Here is a 15210-nt window from a genome sequence, read left to right on the forward strand (position 1 = left end):
TATCCAACCAGGAGCAAAGAAATGTTCAGAAGTCATGCTCCCCACTTGATAGGTCTAGACTACTGCCAGAGTCCCCGTTTGCGCAGGTAAACGTGAACGTGTGGGTATTCGTCTTCCCCCCTCACCTGAGGTATGACGATGTCGGCCAGGGCACGGGACAGCCTGAACAGCTCCAGTGTGTCCTCCAGGCCCAGCGTGGAGTTGTGCTGTGTGTCGTACTTCACACAGTCGTAGATGTCTGGGATCTTACTGATGTCGTAGCGGCCGCTCTTATTCCGGAAGTCCCTTTCCAGCTTGGACCAGCGTTGCAGCATCAGCTCCAGGGTCTCACTGTGGTACAGCTGCAGGTCTGGGAACAGAAAAGGACTTAGCATACAAAAAAATAAACAATGCCACCACCAAGGGGCACTCCCACATGACACCATACACGTGGGTCTGCGGTTGTGAGGCCAGTTGGACGTACTGCAAAACTAGRTAAAACGATGTTGGAGGCGGCTTATGGTAGAGAAATGTACATTAAATTCTCTGGCAACAGCTCTGGTGGACATTCCTGCAGTCACCATGCCAATTGCACGCTCCCTCAAAACTTGAGACATCTGTGGAAAGGTGTTGTGTGACAAAACTGCACATTTTAGACTGGCCTATTAWTGTCCCATGCACAAGGTGCACCTGTGTAATGATCATGCTYTTTAATCAGCTTCTTGATATGCCACACCTGTCAGGTGGATGGATTCTCTTGGCAAAGGAGAAATGCTCACTAACAGGGATAAACAAAGTTGTGCATAACATTTGAMAGAAATATGATTTTTTATTTCTGGGATCTAATATTTCAGCTCATGAAACATGGGACCAACACTTCACATGTAGCGTTTATATTTCTGTTCAGTGTATATCACATTAGCAAAATGTAAACAAAACTGGAGACACCTAGTCATTTTTGGAGGTATATTTTGACACGACGGCATTCCGATAGCTAGCAAAAGAGTGTAGGAGCGGTAGATAACTAACCGTCAATAACTTTAGCTAGCTAGAAAAGTAACTTCTCTATCTAAAGGAGGTAAAACAATTCACTTATTTACAGTTGGCTAGTTAGCTACCGCACCGKTCTTTGGTAGCAAATGTAACAGTGWATCCAAACCTGGAAAGCCGTCMSCACTAARGTTTACATTTTGACCTCTTAGGAATGGGTCAAAAAGTCTTATATTGGAKAATAAAGTATTTCAATTCCATTCAATTCTAAGCAGGCTGGGCAGAGAACAGACCTGCAGATTTGGGGTCCTCAAGCCTTTTGCGGATCTGGGAGGTGAGTCTCTGGATGAGGGCGTAGACCTGGTCACACGTCCTCACTGGGTTCCCTATGATCTTCATGGAGTTGACCAGAGAGGGGCTGCCTGTAGGGGCCAGCTGRAGCACATAGTAACAGTCACACGCTATTACAGTGGTACAAATCGTGCAGAACTTAATGGAACTGCGCAATGCCAGTGTTGGTATCCATAAAAGGTAGTGTTGAAATGTTATGTGAGACTCTGGAGATTGACAGCAATGGCATGATCAGTTGAAGGCAGTACAGTAAGGAATAGATAGGAAACAGGATGGTAGATTAAAAACAATCAAATCTCAAAAACACTTTTCAAGGAGTGCTCAAGTTGATGGAATTGTCAATGGAGCCTCACATCAGTGTAAGAGTGTAACGGGTGACCATTTCGGTCATAGTTTACTTAACGCCAGCAGTAATAATACATTATGATGTAGTTACTGTATAATGTATTGAAATACTTGTCATGCGCATGTCATAATGATTCTTAGTTGAATGCATATTATTATTATTATTATTGGCTCATTCATGCTTATTATAACTATTAAGGCATTACACCTGCAGGCTTTTTAAAAATGTAACCTTTATTTAACTATGCAAGTCAGTTAAGAACAAATGCTTATTTACAATGACGGCCTACACCCGGCCGARGCTGGGCCAACACTGAGATGCAATGCCTTAGCCCGGCGCGCCACTCGGGAGCCCCGAGTTAAATGTTAACCATTTCAAAAACAGGGCTTTCCTCCTATGGCCTTTCCAACAACGACTGGGTGGGTAGAAGTGGTCTCGATGAAGGAATCTACAGACTGTACCTTTTGGTAGTCTGCCTCAGTGAAGTCCTGGTCTTTCTGCATGATCTCATGGAGGCGTGCCTTCACCCTCTGCTGGCAGTCGGTCAGAGACTCACTGTCGCTGTCCAGCATGCCGTTCATGTTGGCACTCTTCACCATCTGCACCAGGATGGGTGTCAACTCTCCCTCCAGAGCCAGCAGACCCTACACAATAAGCCAGTTATGAGATATACACGTGCACACACACACGCGCAACAATATGTTCTGTACACAGAAAGTGTTCATACATGCAAAGGGAGAAATGTATTGACACTGAACACAAATGAACCAGGCTTACATATACAGTGAGCATGCATCACACACACACACACACACACACGTTGTACTGTAAACATACCTTCGCAAAAGCGGCAGCGGTCATCTGTACACGGCCTTCGTCTGAAGCGTAGATCTTGAGGTCGTGGCGGTAGGTACTGTGTAAACGAAGCAGACCACAGCCAGGGAAACCGGCATAGTCCCCTACAGGGTCACACACACACACACAGAGAGGGAGCAACGTCAGGCTTACAGGACATCAGAGGAAGGGAGAGCGAGAATAAAGGGTGCCTGCCAGAAGAGGCTGGTGGGAGGAGCTATAGGAGGATGGGCTCATTGTAATGGCTGGAATGGAATTATTGGGAACGAGTCAAACATGTGGGTTCCATATGTTTGACCTGTTTGATACCGTTCCAATAATTCCATTCCAGACATTACAATGAGACCATCCTCCTATAGCTCCTCCCACCAGCCTCCTCTGGTGGACGCCTACGTAACAGCACAGACTATGTGCACAAAAACATATAGGTAGTATATATCTGCAGTTGATGAGGGAGGAAACAGTGTTAATTTGGTGACAAAAAATAAATAAAATCGGTCAACTGGATTCTGTTCACCTGAAAAGGAAGGAAAGCAAGTCCTTCACATCTCATACCTGGGATGAAAAATAGTTAAAAACACATGGAATGTGGCCGGAATCCTTAACTAACCAATTCAGTTATCATGCTCGTTTTCGTTCGGAAGTGAAACCGAAGCTACGTTGCTGGCTTTTCTCAGACAAACAATTCCAACCCATGGAGAATTGCCAGGAGCATTGTTAGTATGAGATGATCCGCAGTCACTGAACGGCTTCAAAACTTACTGAGTCATGAAACTGCATTTGCAGATGACCAAACAACTTTGCGTCCTTGGATCYACGGATCACCTCAAGGATCACACAAACCTACAGCTAAAGACATATCGTTCCTATGATAAAACCCAAACCTCCCAAGGTTCCCAGGTTAGCCAGTGGAATGGGTGAGTAGTGTAATGAGGACGATGCAGTTTGAATGTATCCATTCGTGACAGTTAACAGCGGGAGCAAAGTCCAAGCCCTTCTTACCAATAAGAGACTCGAAGCCAAGGCGCTTGCGGCTACCTTCTAGTATACAATGCAAGAGGTAAGAAGACAAGAGCAGAATTAACAGAAAAAGTACACTAGGTACCGTACTCTAAACACTCCTCTGTACATATATTGTTTTTTTTGTGGTAATGTTTACCCATTTTTCTCCCCAATTTCATGGTATCCAATTGGTGGTTAGTCTTGTCCCATCGCTGCAACTCCTGTACGGACTCGGGAGAGGCTAAGGTCGAGAGCCGCGCGCCTGACGAAACACGACCCTGCCAAGCCGCACTGCTTCTTGACACATGCTCGCTTAACCCCGGAGGCCAGCCGCACCAATGTGTCGGAGGAAACGCCGTACAGCTGGTGACCGAAGTCAGCGTGCATGCGCCAGGCCGCCACAAGGAGTCGCTAGAGCGCGATGGGACAAGGACATCCATGCCGGGCCAAACCCTCCCCTAACCCGGACGACGCTGTGCCAATTGTGCGCCGCCTCATGGGTCTCCCGGTCACGGCCAGCTGCGACACAGCCTGGGATCAAACCCGGATCTGTAGTGAGGCCTCTAGCGATGCAGTGACCGCTGCGCCACTCAGGAGGCCCTGGTACAAAAAATATATATAGATAATTTTTCAAAAGCATAGCAAGAAGATGYATTTATAWATATATATATAWATAWATAWATAAATAWATATAWATAAATAAAATCGGCCCGCCGTCTAGTCATCTAAAAATAGTCACTTTCCACTTAGTTTGCTGGGCTTTGCTTGGAAGAGTAGTTTATCATGCATTGTCTAGTGTAGGTAGTATAAACATTATTTTAGAAAGCATACATGGAAAGGGAAAGCCTAATGCAGATATAGTGATGTTAACTGCAGTACCTTGGGATTAGAACATTACAATAAACCTGGGTATGAAAATGACACTAGGCAYGAAGGGGAGAATGGACCTCCCTTGTACATTTGGGGACAATTCAAAATACAAAAAAATATATTTCAAAATCCTCATGTGTAAAACACAATCTGGACGCAAAGATTTTGCTTGACTAATGAACAAGACCTGGCAAATTCCATGTTGAATAAACATGCAAATAATCCTGCAGTGTTTGTGCTTATGTTTCATTTTTGTTAGAAATTGAGTGTGATTAACGATCATCTTTACAAGACAGTTCATCTTCTAAAATGCCCATATGACATTTTCAGGAAGAGAGAGAAAGCAATAAGCTTTCATTCAGAAAATCGGACTCTTCCACTGAACCTAAAACAAAACGTGTCAATGACACCCAGTATGTTAAGAACAGTAACACGTGACATCATGGTAGAGAGCCTTTGGAGGAGGTGAAATCAGAGTGTAAATGTCAAATGCAAAGAAAGGTGTGTCCACCAAGAACATGTTTGTCTTTGTTTGAGATTAGATCCCCCTTCAGCAATGAGAAAGGCAGGCAAAAGCGATGCTGGGACAAATCCTCACCAGAACGCGTAATTTGAGACTTACAAATCTCCCATTGACCTCAATTCATGATTTACTAAAAACTGAGTTCAGCACATGGATCTCAAGTTACCCTTTGGGACATTGTGTAAAGTCCTGAGTTTTTCCTGACCTTGTGACTTCACAAAGAGAAATTAGAGGCTCTATAAATGTGTTACTGTATGTTGTGACAGACAGAATACGCAGAGACATTTTCCTATCAATCACTTTACAGCTTAATCTACATGTAATTCAACTGCTGTTTATAGCAGTAGTTGAATTGATTTACATTGAAACCAGAGGTGCTTTTGCGTTTAAATTATTTGGGTTTGACTAAATTGTGCCCATACAAACTCCCATCTAGCCCTAGGTCCGTATATAGAAGTAGTATACAGTACAGTGTAGTGGTGAGGTGTGGCTTGTCCAGTAGTAGAGTACTGTACCTTGTCCTCCAGGGTACATGCAGCGGAAGGCCCTCCCCAGCTCCTCAGCCTGTACTCTGCCTGCCGGGGTCAGCTCCCCTCCCCATTTCAACACCAGCAGCAGAGACGGACCCTCCTTCGGACCTTCTGTACAACAATAATACACATGCYCGCGCACACACACACCTGCATTAGGTCCTGCAGTTAAATCACACAAAAAAGCAGAAAGGTCATGTGCATGTCAAAAGTACACTACATGACCAAAAGTATGTGGACACCTGCMCYTCGAACATTGCATTCCAAAATCKTAGGCATTAATATGGATTTGGGTCCCCCTTTGCTGCAATAACAACCTCCAGTCTTCTGGGAAGGCTTTCCCCTAGATGTTGYAACATTGCTGCGGGGACTTGCTTCCATTCAACCGCAAGAGAATTATTGAGGTCGGGCAATGATGTTGGGCGATTAGGCCTGGCWCGCAGTCAGCGATCCAATTCATCCCAAAGGTGTTCGATGGGGTTGAGGTCAGGGCTCTGTGCAGGCCAGTCAAGTTCTTCCCCACCAATCTCGACAAACCAGGCTCTCACTTTGTGCATGGGGGAATTGTCATGCTGAAACAGGAAAGGGTCTTCCCCAAACTGTTGCCACAAAGTTGGAAGCACAGAATTGTCTAGAATGCCATTGTATGCTGTAGCATTAAGATTTCCCTTCACTGGAACTAAGGGGCCTAGCCCACACCATGAAAAACAGACCCAGACCATTATTCCTCCTCCAATCTTTACAGTTGGCGCTATGCATTGGGGCAGGTAGCGTTCTCCTGGCATCTGCCAAACCCAGATAAATCCGTTGGACTGCCAGATGGTGAAGCGTGATTCATCAGAGAATGCGTTTCCATTGCCCCAGAGTCCAATGGCGGCTAGCTTTACATCATTCCAGCCGACGCTTGGCATTGCACATCTTAGGCTTGTTTGCGGCAGATAGGACATGGAAACCCATTTCACGAAGCTCCAGATGAACAGTTATTGTGCTGACGTTGCTTCCAGATGCAGTTTGTGAAGACAAACTATTTTTACGAGCAACGAGCCACAGCGGTCCTGATCTGTGAGCTTGTGTGGCTTACCACTTCACGACTGAGACATTGTTGCTCCTAGACATTTCCACTTCACAATAACAGCACTTAGTTGACCGGTGCAGCTCTAGCAGGGCAGAAATTTGACGAACTGACTTGTTGGAAAGGTGGCATCCTACTGGATCAAGGTGCATTGTTGAAATTCACTGAGCTCTTCAATAAGGCCACTCAACTGCCAATGTTTGTCTATGGAAATTGCATGGGTGTGTGCTCGATTTTAAACACCTGTCAGTAACGGGTTGTGGCTAAACTGCCATATCCACTCATTTGAAGGGGTGTCCACATACTTTTAACATCATGGGAAAATCAAAAGAAATCAGCCAAGACCTCAGAAAAAYAWTTGGTTCATCCTTGGGAGCAATTCTCAAATGCCTGAAGGTACCATGTTCATCTGTACAAACAATAGTACGCAAGTATAAACWCCATGGGACCARGCAGCCGTKATACCGCTCAGGAASGAGARGTYTTCTGTCTCCTAGGGATGAACGTACTTTGGTGCAAAAAGTGCAATTCAATACCAGAACAACAGCAAAAGGACCTTGTGAAAACTCTGGAGGAAACAGGTACAAAAGTATCTATATCCACAGTAAAACGAGTCCTATATCGACATAACCTGAAAGGCCGCTCAGCAAGGAAGAAGCCACTGCTCCAAAACCGCCATAAAAAAGCCAGACCACGGTTTGCAACTGCACATAGGGCCAAATATCGTACTTTTTGGAGAAATGTCCTCTGGTCTGATGAAACAAAAATGTAATTGTTTGGCCATAATGACCATTGTTATCTTTGGAGGAAAAAGGGGGAGGCTTGCAAGGTGGCAGCATCATGTTGTGCGGGTGCTTTGCTGCAGGAGAGACTGGTACACTTCACAAAATAGATGGCATCATGAGGAGGGCAAATTATGTGGATATATTGAAGCAACATCTCAAGACATCAGTCAGGAAGTTAAAGTTTGGTCGCAAATGGATCTACCAAATGGACAATGACCCCAAGCATACTTCCAAAGTTGTGGCAAAATGGCTTAAGGACAACAAAGTCAAGGTATTACAGTGGCCTTCACAAAGCCCTGACCTCATCCTATAGAAAATATGTGGGCAGAACTGAAAAAGCGAGCAAGGAGGCATTACAAACCTGACTCAGTTACACCAGCTCTGTCAGGAAGAATGGGCCAAAATTCACCCAACTTATTGTGGGAAGCTTGTGGAAGGCGATCCGAAAGGTTTGCCCCAAGTTAAACAATTTAAAGGCAATGCTACCAAATACTAATTAAAGTGTATGTAAACTTCTGACCCACTGGGAATGTGATGAAAGAAATAAAAGCTGAAATAAATAATGCTCTACTATTATTCTGACATTTCACATTCTTAAAATAAAGTGGTGATCCTAACTGACCTAAGACAAGGAATTTTTACTAGGATTAAATGTCAGGAATTGTGAAAAACTGAGTTTAAACGTATTTGGCTAAGATGTACGTAAACTTCCGACTTCAACTGTATAGTGTAATCATGAACATGACCAGATATAGTGTAAGGTTGTGACCCCCTACCTTCTTCCTCACTGGAGGCTTTGGGCTGTCCGTTGGGCAGGTACGTGAGCTGCACTTTCCTGTTGATGCCTGAGAAATGCCCATACCTGGAAGACACACGGGGTATCTACACTTAATGAAGCTCCAGTCATCATTATACATGTCTGGGTTTGTGTGTGTGCTGTACATGTGACATGTCAAGACCAGCATTGAACTCAACTCCAAWCTAAATCTGTCAAGTCAGGAAGTACATTTAAAAAGACCCACATTTTAAAAATATAAATATTTTCTTGGATTGAATTCAATTATTTATTGGACTGAATTTCAATTAATCTCCTGAATGTAACTCCCCCTCCATGGAATTGACTCCAACTTTGTTGGACACGTTTCATTTCAGAACCATGGTTGAGAACAGTCTCCCACTAGCTTCAAACGCTAGCTAGCAGGTGCTCAGTCTGTCATTCAGTAAGTGGCTAGTTAGGCTAGGCTAAACTAGCTGCCTACCATGTTTCTGGAAACATYTTTTGTGTGTGACCTTTGGACACCCGCTGTCACTGTGTGTCACTATTAATCCCTCATGTGCCATACCAGCGCTGTCCTTTTGGATGTGACAGGCTTTTGGTTAAAGTGCATAGCACTCAGGGGTGAAAGACGACACCATTGGGATTCCACCCACCCGGTTGTGTAAAACGGTCTCGGCCTCCCCTGTGGTTTGCGATACAGTGCTGTGGCAATAGTGAGGGCTGCGCTATGTAACAGCAGCTGTTCAATGCACCGGCTATGATAATAATTTAGCATATCCACCACTAATAGAAAAATACTGTCCTCTAATAGGAAAAAGATTAYGAGTCCTTGGGACAAACATGTAGTATGACAAGACTTACAGACCAAGTACATGACGGCCCCGTGATGGAAAATGGATTTGATAGGCGATACGGTCAGTGTTTACGACTGATCCTGGAATCCCCATTCCCCACAGCTTTAGCCCAGCGCGCACAGATCAAATGCGTAACGAGGACCTGCTCCAACAGACAATGAGTATGTTTACATGCACAGGAATAATTCGATATTAAAAAACGGATTACGGCAGTAGGCAGATTATGCAAAAGTCATGTAAAACGCKGTAAATATGTTCATCATAACCGGCGTAAGGTCCATTTCGAAATAAGCACACGCCAATTGAAACCTGGTTTTCGGCGCTATCTTTCGAAATTACTGAACAGTAAAGAAAATAATAATAATTGGCATTCCATCGGTGTATTTCATATAATCTACCTGAGCCAGKCAGGTAGCGCAAGCCTCCCTCTTTAGTGCGAGTGAAGTGAYTTTGGAACAACTGAATGTATGAATCTTAGAAGTAGTTTTCACATGCAAACTTTATATGTTTCGACTCAAATATGTTTACCAAAAACAACATGGAGATTGGTAGAAAGTTTATTTTAATTGTTGATTTTCGGGAATTTATCAGAGTGCCATCAGGTAGCCTTATTTCAGATGTGTCCATGTAAACAGGATTATTACATCGTTCCTCTTGCAAAGAATGTAAACGTTTTAATCAAACCATTATATTAAMCTGACTATCCACAATAATCACGTTGTGTGCATGTAACCYTACTCAACTACATTGTGTCTGTTAAAGTCCTGTCTCTGGCTAAGCCACTCAAGGACATTCAGAGACTTGTCCCGAAGCCACTCCAGCGTTGTCTTGGCTGATGCTTAGGGTCGTTGTCCTGTTGGAAGGTGAACCTTCACCCCAGTCTGAGGTCCTGAGCGCTCTAGACTAGAATCTTGTTCTCATGGTCTGAGTCTCTGCAGAGACCTGAAAATAGCTGTTCAGCAACGCTCCCCATCCAACCTGACAGAGCTTGAGAGGATCTGCAGAGAAGAACAGGAGAAACTCCCCAAATACAGGTGTGCCAAGCTTGTAGCGTCATACCCAAGAGGACTGGAGGCTGCAATCGCTGGCAAAGGTGCTTCAAAAGTACTGAGTAAACGGTCTGAATACTTATGTAAATGTGATATGTCAGTTTTTAAATTTGCAAACATTTCTAAAAACCTTAGTCATTAGGGGTATTGTGTGTAGATTGATAAGAAAATATATGTTAAATAAAAAAAAAATTAAGTAAAAGCTGTAACATAACAACATGTGGGGGGGGGGGGGGGAATCAAGGGTATGTATAAAAAAAAACTTAATAAATATACAGTACCAGTCAAAGGTTTGGACACACCTACTCAATCAAGGGTTTTTGCTTATCTTTACTATTTTCTACATTGTAGAATAATAGTGAAGACATCAAAAATATGAAATAACACATGGAATAATGTAGTAACCCAAAAAAAAGGGTTAAACAAATCAAAATATAGTTTATATTTGATTTTCTAAGTAGCCACCCGTTGCCTTGATGATAGCTTTGCACACTCTTGGCATTCTCTCAACCAGCTTCATGAGGTAGTCACCTGGAATGCATTTCAATTAACAGGTATGCCTTGTTAAAAYTTAATTTCTTAATCCGTTTGAGCCAATCAGTTGTGTTGTGACAAGGTAGGGGTGGTTTACAGAAGATATTTTACTAACCTTTTTACTAGGAAAGTCAGTTAAGAACAAATTCTATTTACAATGACAGATAGCCCTATTTGGTAAAAGACCAAGTCCATATTATGGAAAGAACAGCTCAAAATATGCAAATAAATTACAGTCCATCATTACTTTAAAAGACATGAAGGTCAGTCAATACAGAAAATGTCAAGAACTTTGAACGTTTCTTCAACTTCAGAGGATAAATTGATTAGAGTTAACTGCACCTCAGATTGCAGACCAAAAAAAAGTAACAGACAACAACATCAACTGCTCATAGGAGAATCAGGCCTTCATGGTCGAATTGCTGCAAAGAAACCACTACCATCTCTGTACTTTGCTCAGTTAATCTTTCCCTCGATCCAGACTAGTCTCCCTGTCACTGAAAAACATCCCCACAGCATGATGCTGCCACCACCATGCTTCACCATAGGGATATACCAGGTTCCCTCCAGATGTGACGCTTGGCATTCAGTCCAWAGAGTTCAATCTTGGTTTCATCAGACCAGAGAATCTTSTTTCTCATGGTCTGAGAGTCTTTTAGGTGCCTTTAGTCAAACTCCAAGCGGGCTGTTATGTGCCTTTTACTGAGGAGTCGCTTCCATCTGTCACCCCCCTGACCAAGGKCCTTCTCCCCCGACTGCTCAGTTTGGCCAGGTGGCCAGCTCTTGGAAGAGTCTCGGTAGTTCCAAACTTCTTCCATTGAAGAATGAGGTTTTCATCAAGGATCTCTCTGTACTTTGCTCTGTTCATCTTTCCCTCGATCCTGACTAGTCTCCCAGTCCCTGCCGCTGAAAAACATCCCCACTGCATGATGCTGCCATCACCATGCTCCACCGTAGGGACGGTTGCCAGGTTTCCTACAGATGTGACATGTGGCATTCAGGCAAAATAGTTCAATTTTGGTTTCATCAGACCAGAGAATCTTGTTTCTCATGGTCAGTGTCCTTTAGGTGACTTTTGGCAAACTCCAAGCTGGCGGTTACAGTATGTGGCTTTTACTGAGGAGTGGCTTCCGTCTGGCCACTCTACCATAAAGGCCTGATTGGTGGAGTGCTGCAGAGATAGTTGTCCTTCTGGAAGGTTCTCCCATCTTTACAGAGGAACTCTGGAGCTCTGTCAGAATGACGATCGGATTCTTGATCACCTCCCTGACCAAGGTCCTTCTACCCCGATTGCTCAGTTTGGCCGGGCGGCCAGCTCTAGAAAGAGTCGGTGGTTCCAAACTTCTTCCATTTAAGAATGATGGAGGCCACTGTGTTCTTGGGGACATTCAATGCTGCAGTATTTTTGGGTACCCTTCACCAGTTCTGTGCATTGACACAATCCTATCTCGGAGCTCTACAGACAATTCCTTCAACCTCATGTCTTGGTTTTTGCTCTGACATGCAGTCAACTATGGGACCTTATATAGACAGGTGTGTGCGCCTTTCCAAATCATGTCCAATCAATTGAATTTACCACAGGTGGACTCCAATCAAGTTGTAGAAACATAAAGGATCATCAATGAGACAGGATGCAACTGAGCTAAATTTCGAGCCTCATAGCAAAGAGTCTGAATACTTACGTAAATAAGGTATCTTTTTTTTCTCTTCGTCATTATTTTGGTATTGTGTTTATACGTTTTTTTTATTTAATCCATTTTAAAAATAGGCCGAAACAAAATGTGGACAAAGTCAAGGGGTCTGAATACTTTCCGAATGCACTGTGTATAAATATATATTATATATATATATATAATTATATATAACACACACACCAGTACCAGTCAAAAGTTCACACTCATTCAAGGTTCTTCCTTATTTGTACTATTTTCTACATTGTAGAATAATAGTGAAGACATCAAAACTATGAAATAACACATATGGAATCATGTAGTAACCAAAAAAAGTGTTAAATAAAAACATATATATATTGATATTCTTCAAAGTAGCCACCCTTTGCCTTGATGACAGCTTTGTACACTCTTGGCATTCTCTCAACCAGCTTCACCTGGAATGTTTTTCCAACATTCTTGAAGGAGTTCCAACATATGCTGAGCTGCTGGCTGCTTTCCTTCTTATTCTGCGGTCCAACTCATCCCAAACATCTCAATTGGGTTGAGGTCGGGGATTGTGGAGACCAGGTCATCTGATAACGCACTCCATCACTCTCCTTCTTGGTTCAAATAGCCCTTAACAGCCTGGAGTGTGTTGGATCATTGTCCTGTTGAAAAACAATGATAGTCCCACTAAGCGCAAACCAGATGGGATGGCGTATTGCTGCAGAATGCTGTGGTAGCCATGCTGGTTAAAGTATGCCTTGAATTCTAAATAAATCAGACAGCATCACCAGCAAAGCACCCCCACACCATCACCACTCCTCCTCCATGCCTCACGATGGGAAGCACACATGCGGAGATCATCCGTTCACCTACTCGGCGTCTCACAAAGACACGGTGGTTGGAACCAAAAATCGCAAATTTAGACTCAGACCAAAGGCCAGATTTCCTCCGTCGAATGTCCATTGCTCGTGTTTCTTGGCCCAAGCAAGTCTCTTCTTATTATTAGGTGTCCTTTAGTATTGGTTTCTTTGCAGAAATTCGATCAAGAAATCCCACAAATTTTACTTTAAACAAGGCACACCTGTTAATTGAAATGCAGTCGGTGACAATACCGTACTATTAGCTGGTTGAGAAATGCCAAGAGTGTGCAAGACTTTTGACTCGTACTCTGTTGTGTTATATACAGTTGAAGTCGGAAGATTACATACACTTAATTGGAGTCATTAAAACTCATTTTTCAACCACTCCACAAATTTCTTGTTAAAAAGCTATAGTTTTGGCAAGTCTGTGAGAAACATACTACTTTGTGCTGACAAGTAATTTTTCAACAAATGTTTACAGACAGATTATTTCACTTATAATTCCCTGTTCCACATATCCAGTGGGTCAGAAGTTTAGCATAACATAAGTTGACTGTGCCTTTAAACAGCTTGAAAATTCCAGAAAATTATGTCATGGCTTTAGAAGCCTCTGATAGGCTAATTGACATAATTTGAGTCAATAAGAGGTGTACCTGTAGATGTATTTCAAGGCCTTTCCTTCAAACCAGTGCCTCTTTGCTTGACATCATGGAAATAAAAAGAAATCAGCCAAGACCTCAGAAAAAAATTTGTAGACCTCCACAAGTCTGGTTCATCCTTGGGAGCAATTTCCAAACGCCTGAGGTACCACATTCATCTGTACAAACAAAGTACGCAAGTATAAACACCATGGGACACGCAGCCGTCATACCGCTCAGGAAGAAGAATTCTGTCTCCTAGAGATGAACGTACTTTGGTGCGAAATGTGCAAATCAATCCCAAGAACAACAGCAAAGGACCTTGTGAAGATGTGGAGGAAACAGGTACAAAAGTATCTATATCCACAAGTAAAACGAGTCCTATATCGAATAACCTGAAAGGCCGCTCAGCAAGGAAGAAGCCACTGCTCAAAAACCGCCATAAAAAAAGCCAGACTACGGTTTGCAACTGCACATGGGACAAAGATCGTACTTTTTGGAGAAATGTCCTCTGGACATTTGTCCCTTGGCAAAGTGGGTGGGGTTATATCCTTCCTGGTTTGGCCCTGTCCGGGGGTATCATCGGATGGGGCCCACAGTGTCTCCTGACCCTCCTGTCTCAGCCTCCAGTATTTATTGCTGCAGTAGTTTATGTGTCGGGGGGCTAGGGTCAGTTGGTTTATATCTGGAGTACTATCTCCTGTCTTATCCAGTGTCCTGTGTGAATTTAAGTATGCTCTTCTAATTCTCTCTTTTTTCTCTCTCTCGGAGGACCTGAGCCCTAGGACCATGCGTCAGGACGACCGGGCATGATGACTCCTTGCTGTCCCCAGTCCACCTGGCCTTGCTGCTGTTCCAGTTTCAACTGTTCTGCCTGCGGTTATGGAACCTGACCTGTCCAGCGACGTGCTGCCTGTCCCAGACCTGCTGTTTTCAACTTTTATGATCGGCTATGAAAAGCCAACTGACATTTATTCCTGATTATTATTTGACCATGCTGGTCATTTTATGAACATTTTGAACATCTTGGCCATGTTCTGTTATAATCTCCACCCGGCACAGCCAGAAGAGGACTGGCCACCCCTCATAGCCTGGTTCTCCTCTAGGTTTCTTCCTAGGTTTTGGCCTTTCTAGGAGTTTTTCCAGCCACCGTGCTTCTACACATGCATTGCTTGCTGTTTGGGTTTTAGGCTGGGTTTTCTGTACAGCACTTCGAGATATTAGCTGATGTACGAGGGGCTATATAAATAAACTTGATTTGTTTGGTCTGATGAAACAAAAATAGAACTGTTTTGGCCATAATGACCATCGTTATGTTGGAGGAAAGGGGGATGCTTGCAAGCCGAAGAACACCATCCCAACCGTGAAGCACGGGGGTGGCAGCATCAGTGTGTGGGGGTGCTGTGCTGCAGGAGGACTGGTGCACTTCACAAAATAGATGGCATCATGAGGCAAGAAATTATGTGGCAACTTCAAGCACATCTCAAGACATCAGTCAGGAAGTTAAAGCTTGGTTAGACAAATGGAGTTATCCAA

General features: G+C 43.5%; 1 protein-coding gene across 6 annotated transcripts in view; it reads right to left on the minus strand.

Annotated features, from left to right (window-relative positions):
- The window catches only part of ppip5k1b (diphosphoinositol pentakisphosphate kinase 1b), a 71251-nt gene that overhangs the window by 34542 nt on the left and 21499 nt on the right, over window positions 1-15210 (minus strand). For all 6 annotated transcript variants that reach the window (XM_023984913.2, XM_023984912.3, XM_023984917.3 and 3 more), the window contains exons 14-19: window positions 8080-8165; window positions 5432-5557; window positions 2504-2625; window positions 2128-2310; window positions 1263-1404; window positions 126-349 (exon numbers count right to left, since the gene is read on the minus strand). In XM_023984913.2, the coding sequence (XP_023840681.1) occupies window positions 126-349; window positions 1263-1404; window positions 2128-2310; window positions 2504-2625; window positions 5432-5557; window positions 8080-8165 (883 nt within the window). The remainder of the gene's footprint in view (window positions 1-125; window positions 350-1262; window positions 1405-2127; window positions 2311-2503; window positions 2626-5431; window positions 5558-8079; window positions 8166-15210) is intronic.

This window comes from Salvelinus sp. IW2-2015, linkage group LG4q.1:29 (assembly GCF_002910315.2).
Source record: "Salvelinus sp. IW2-2015 linkage group LG4q.1:29, ASM291031v2, whole genome shotgun sequence".
In the NCBI taxonomy this organism is placed as follows: domain Eukaryota; kingdom Metazoa; phylum Chordata; class Actinopteri; order Salmoniformes; family Salmonidae; genus Salvelinus; species Salvelinus sp. IW2-2015.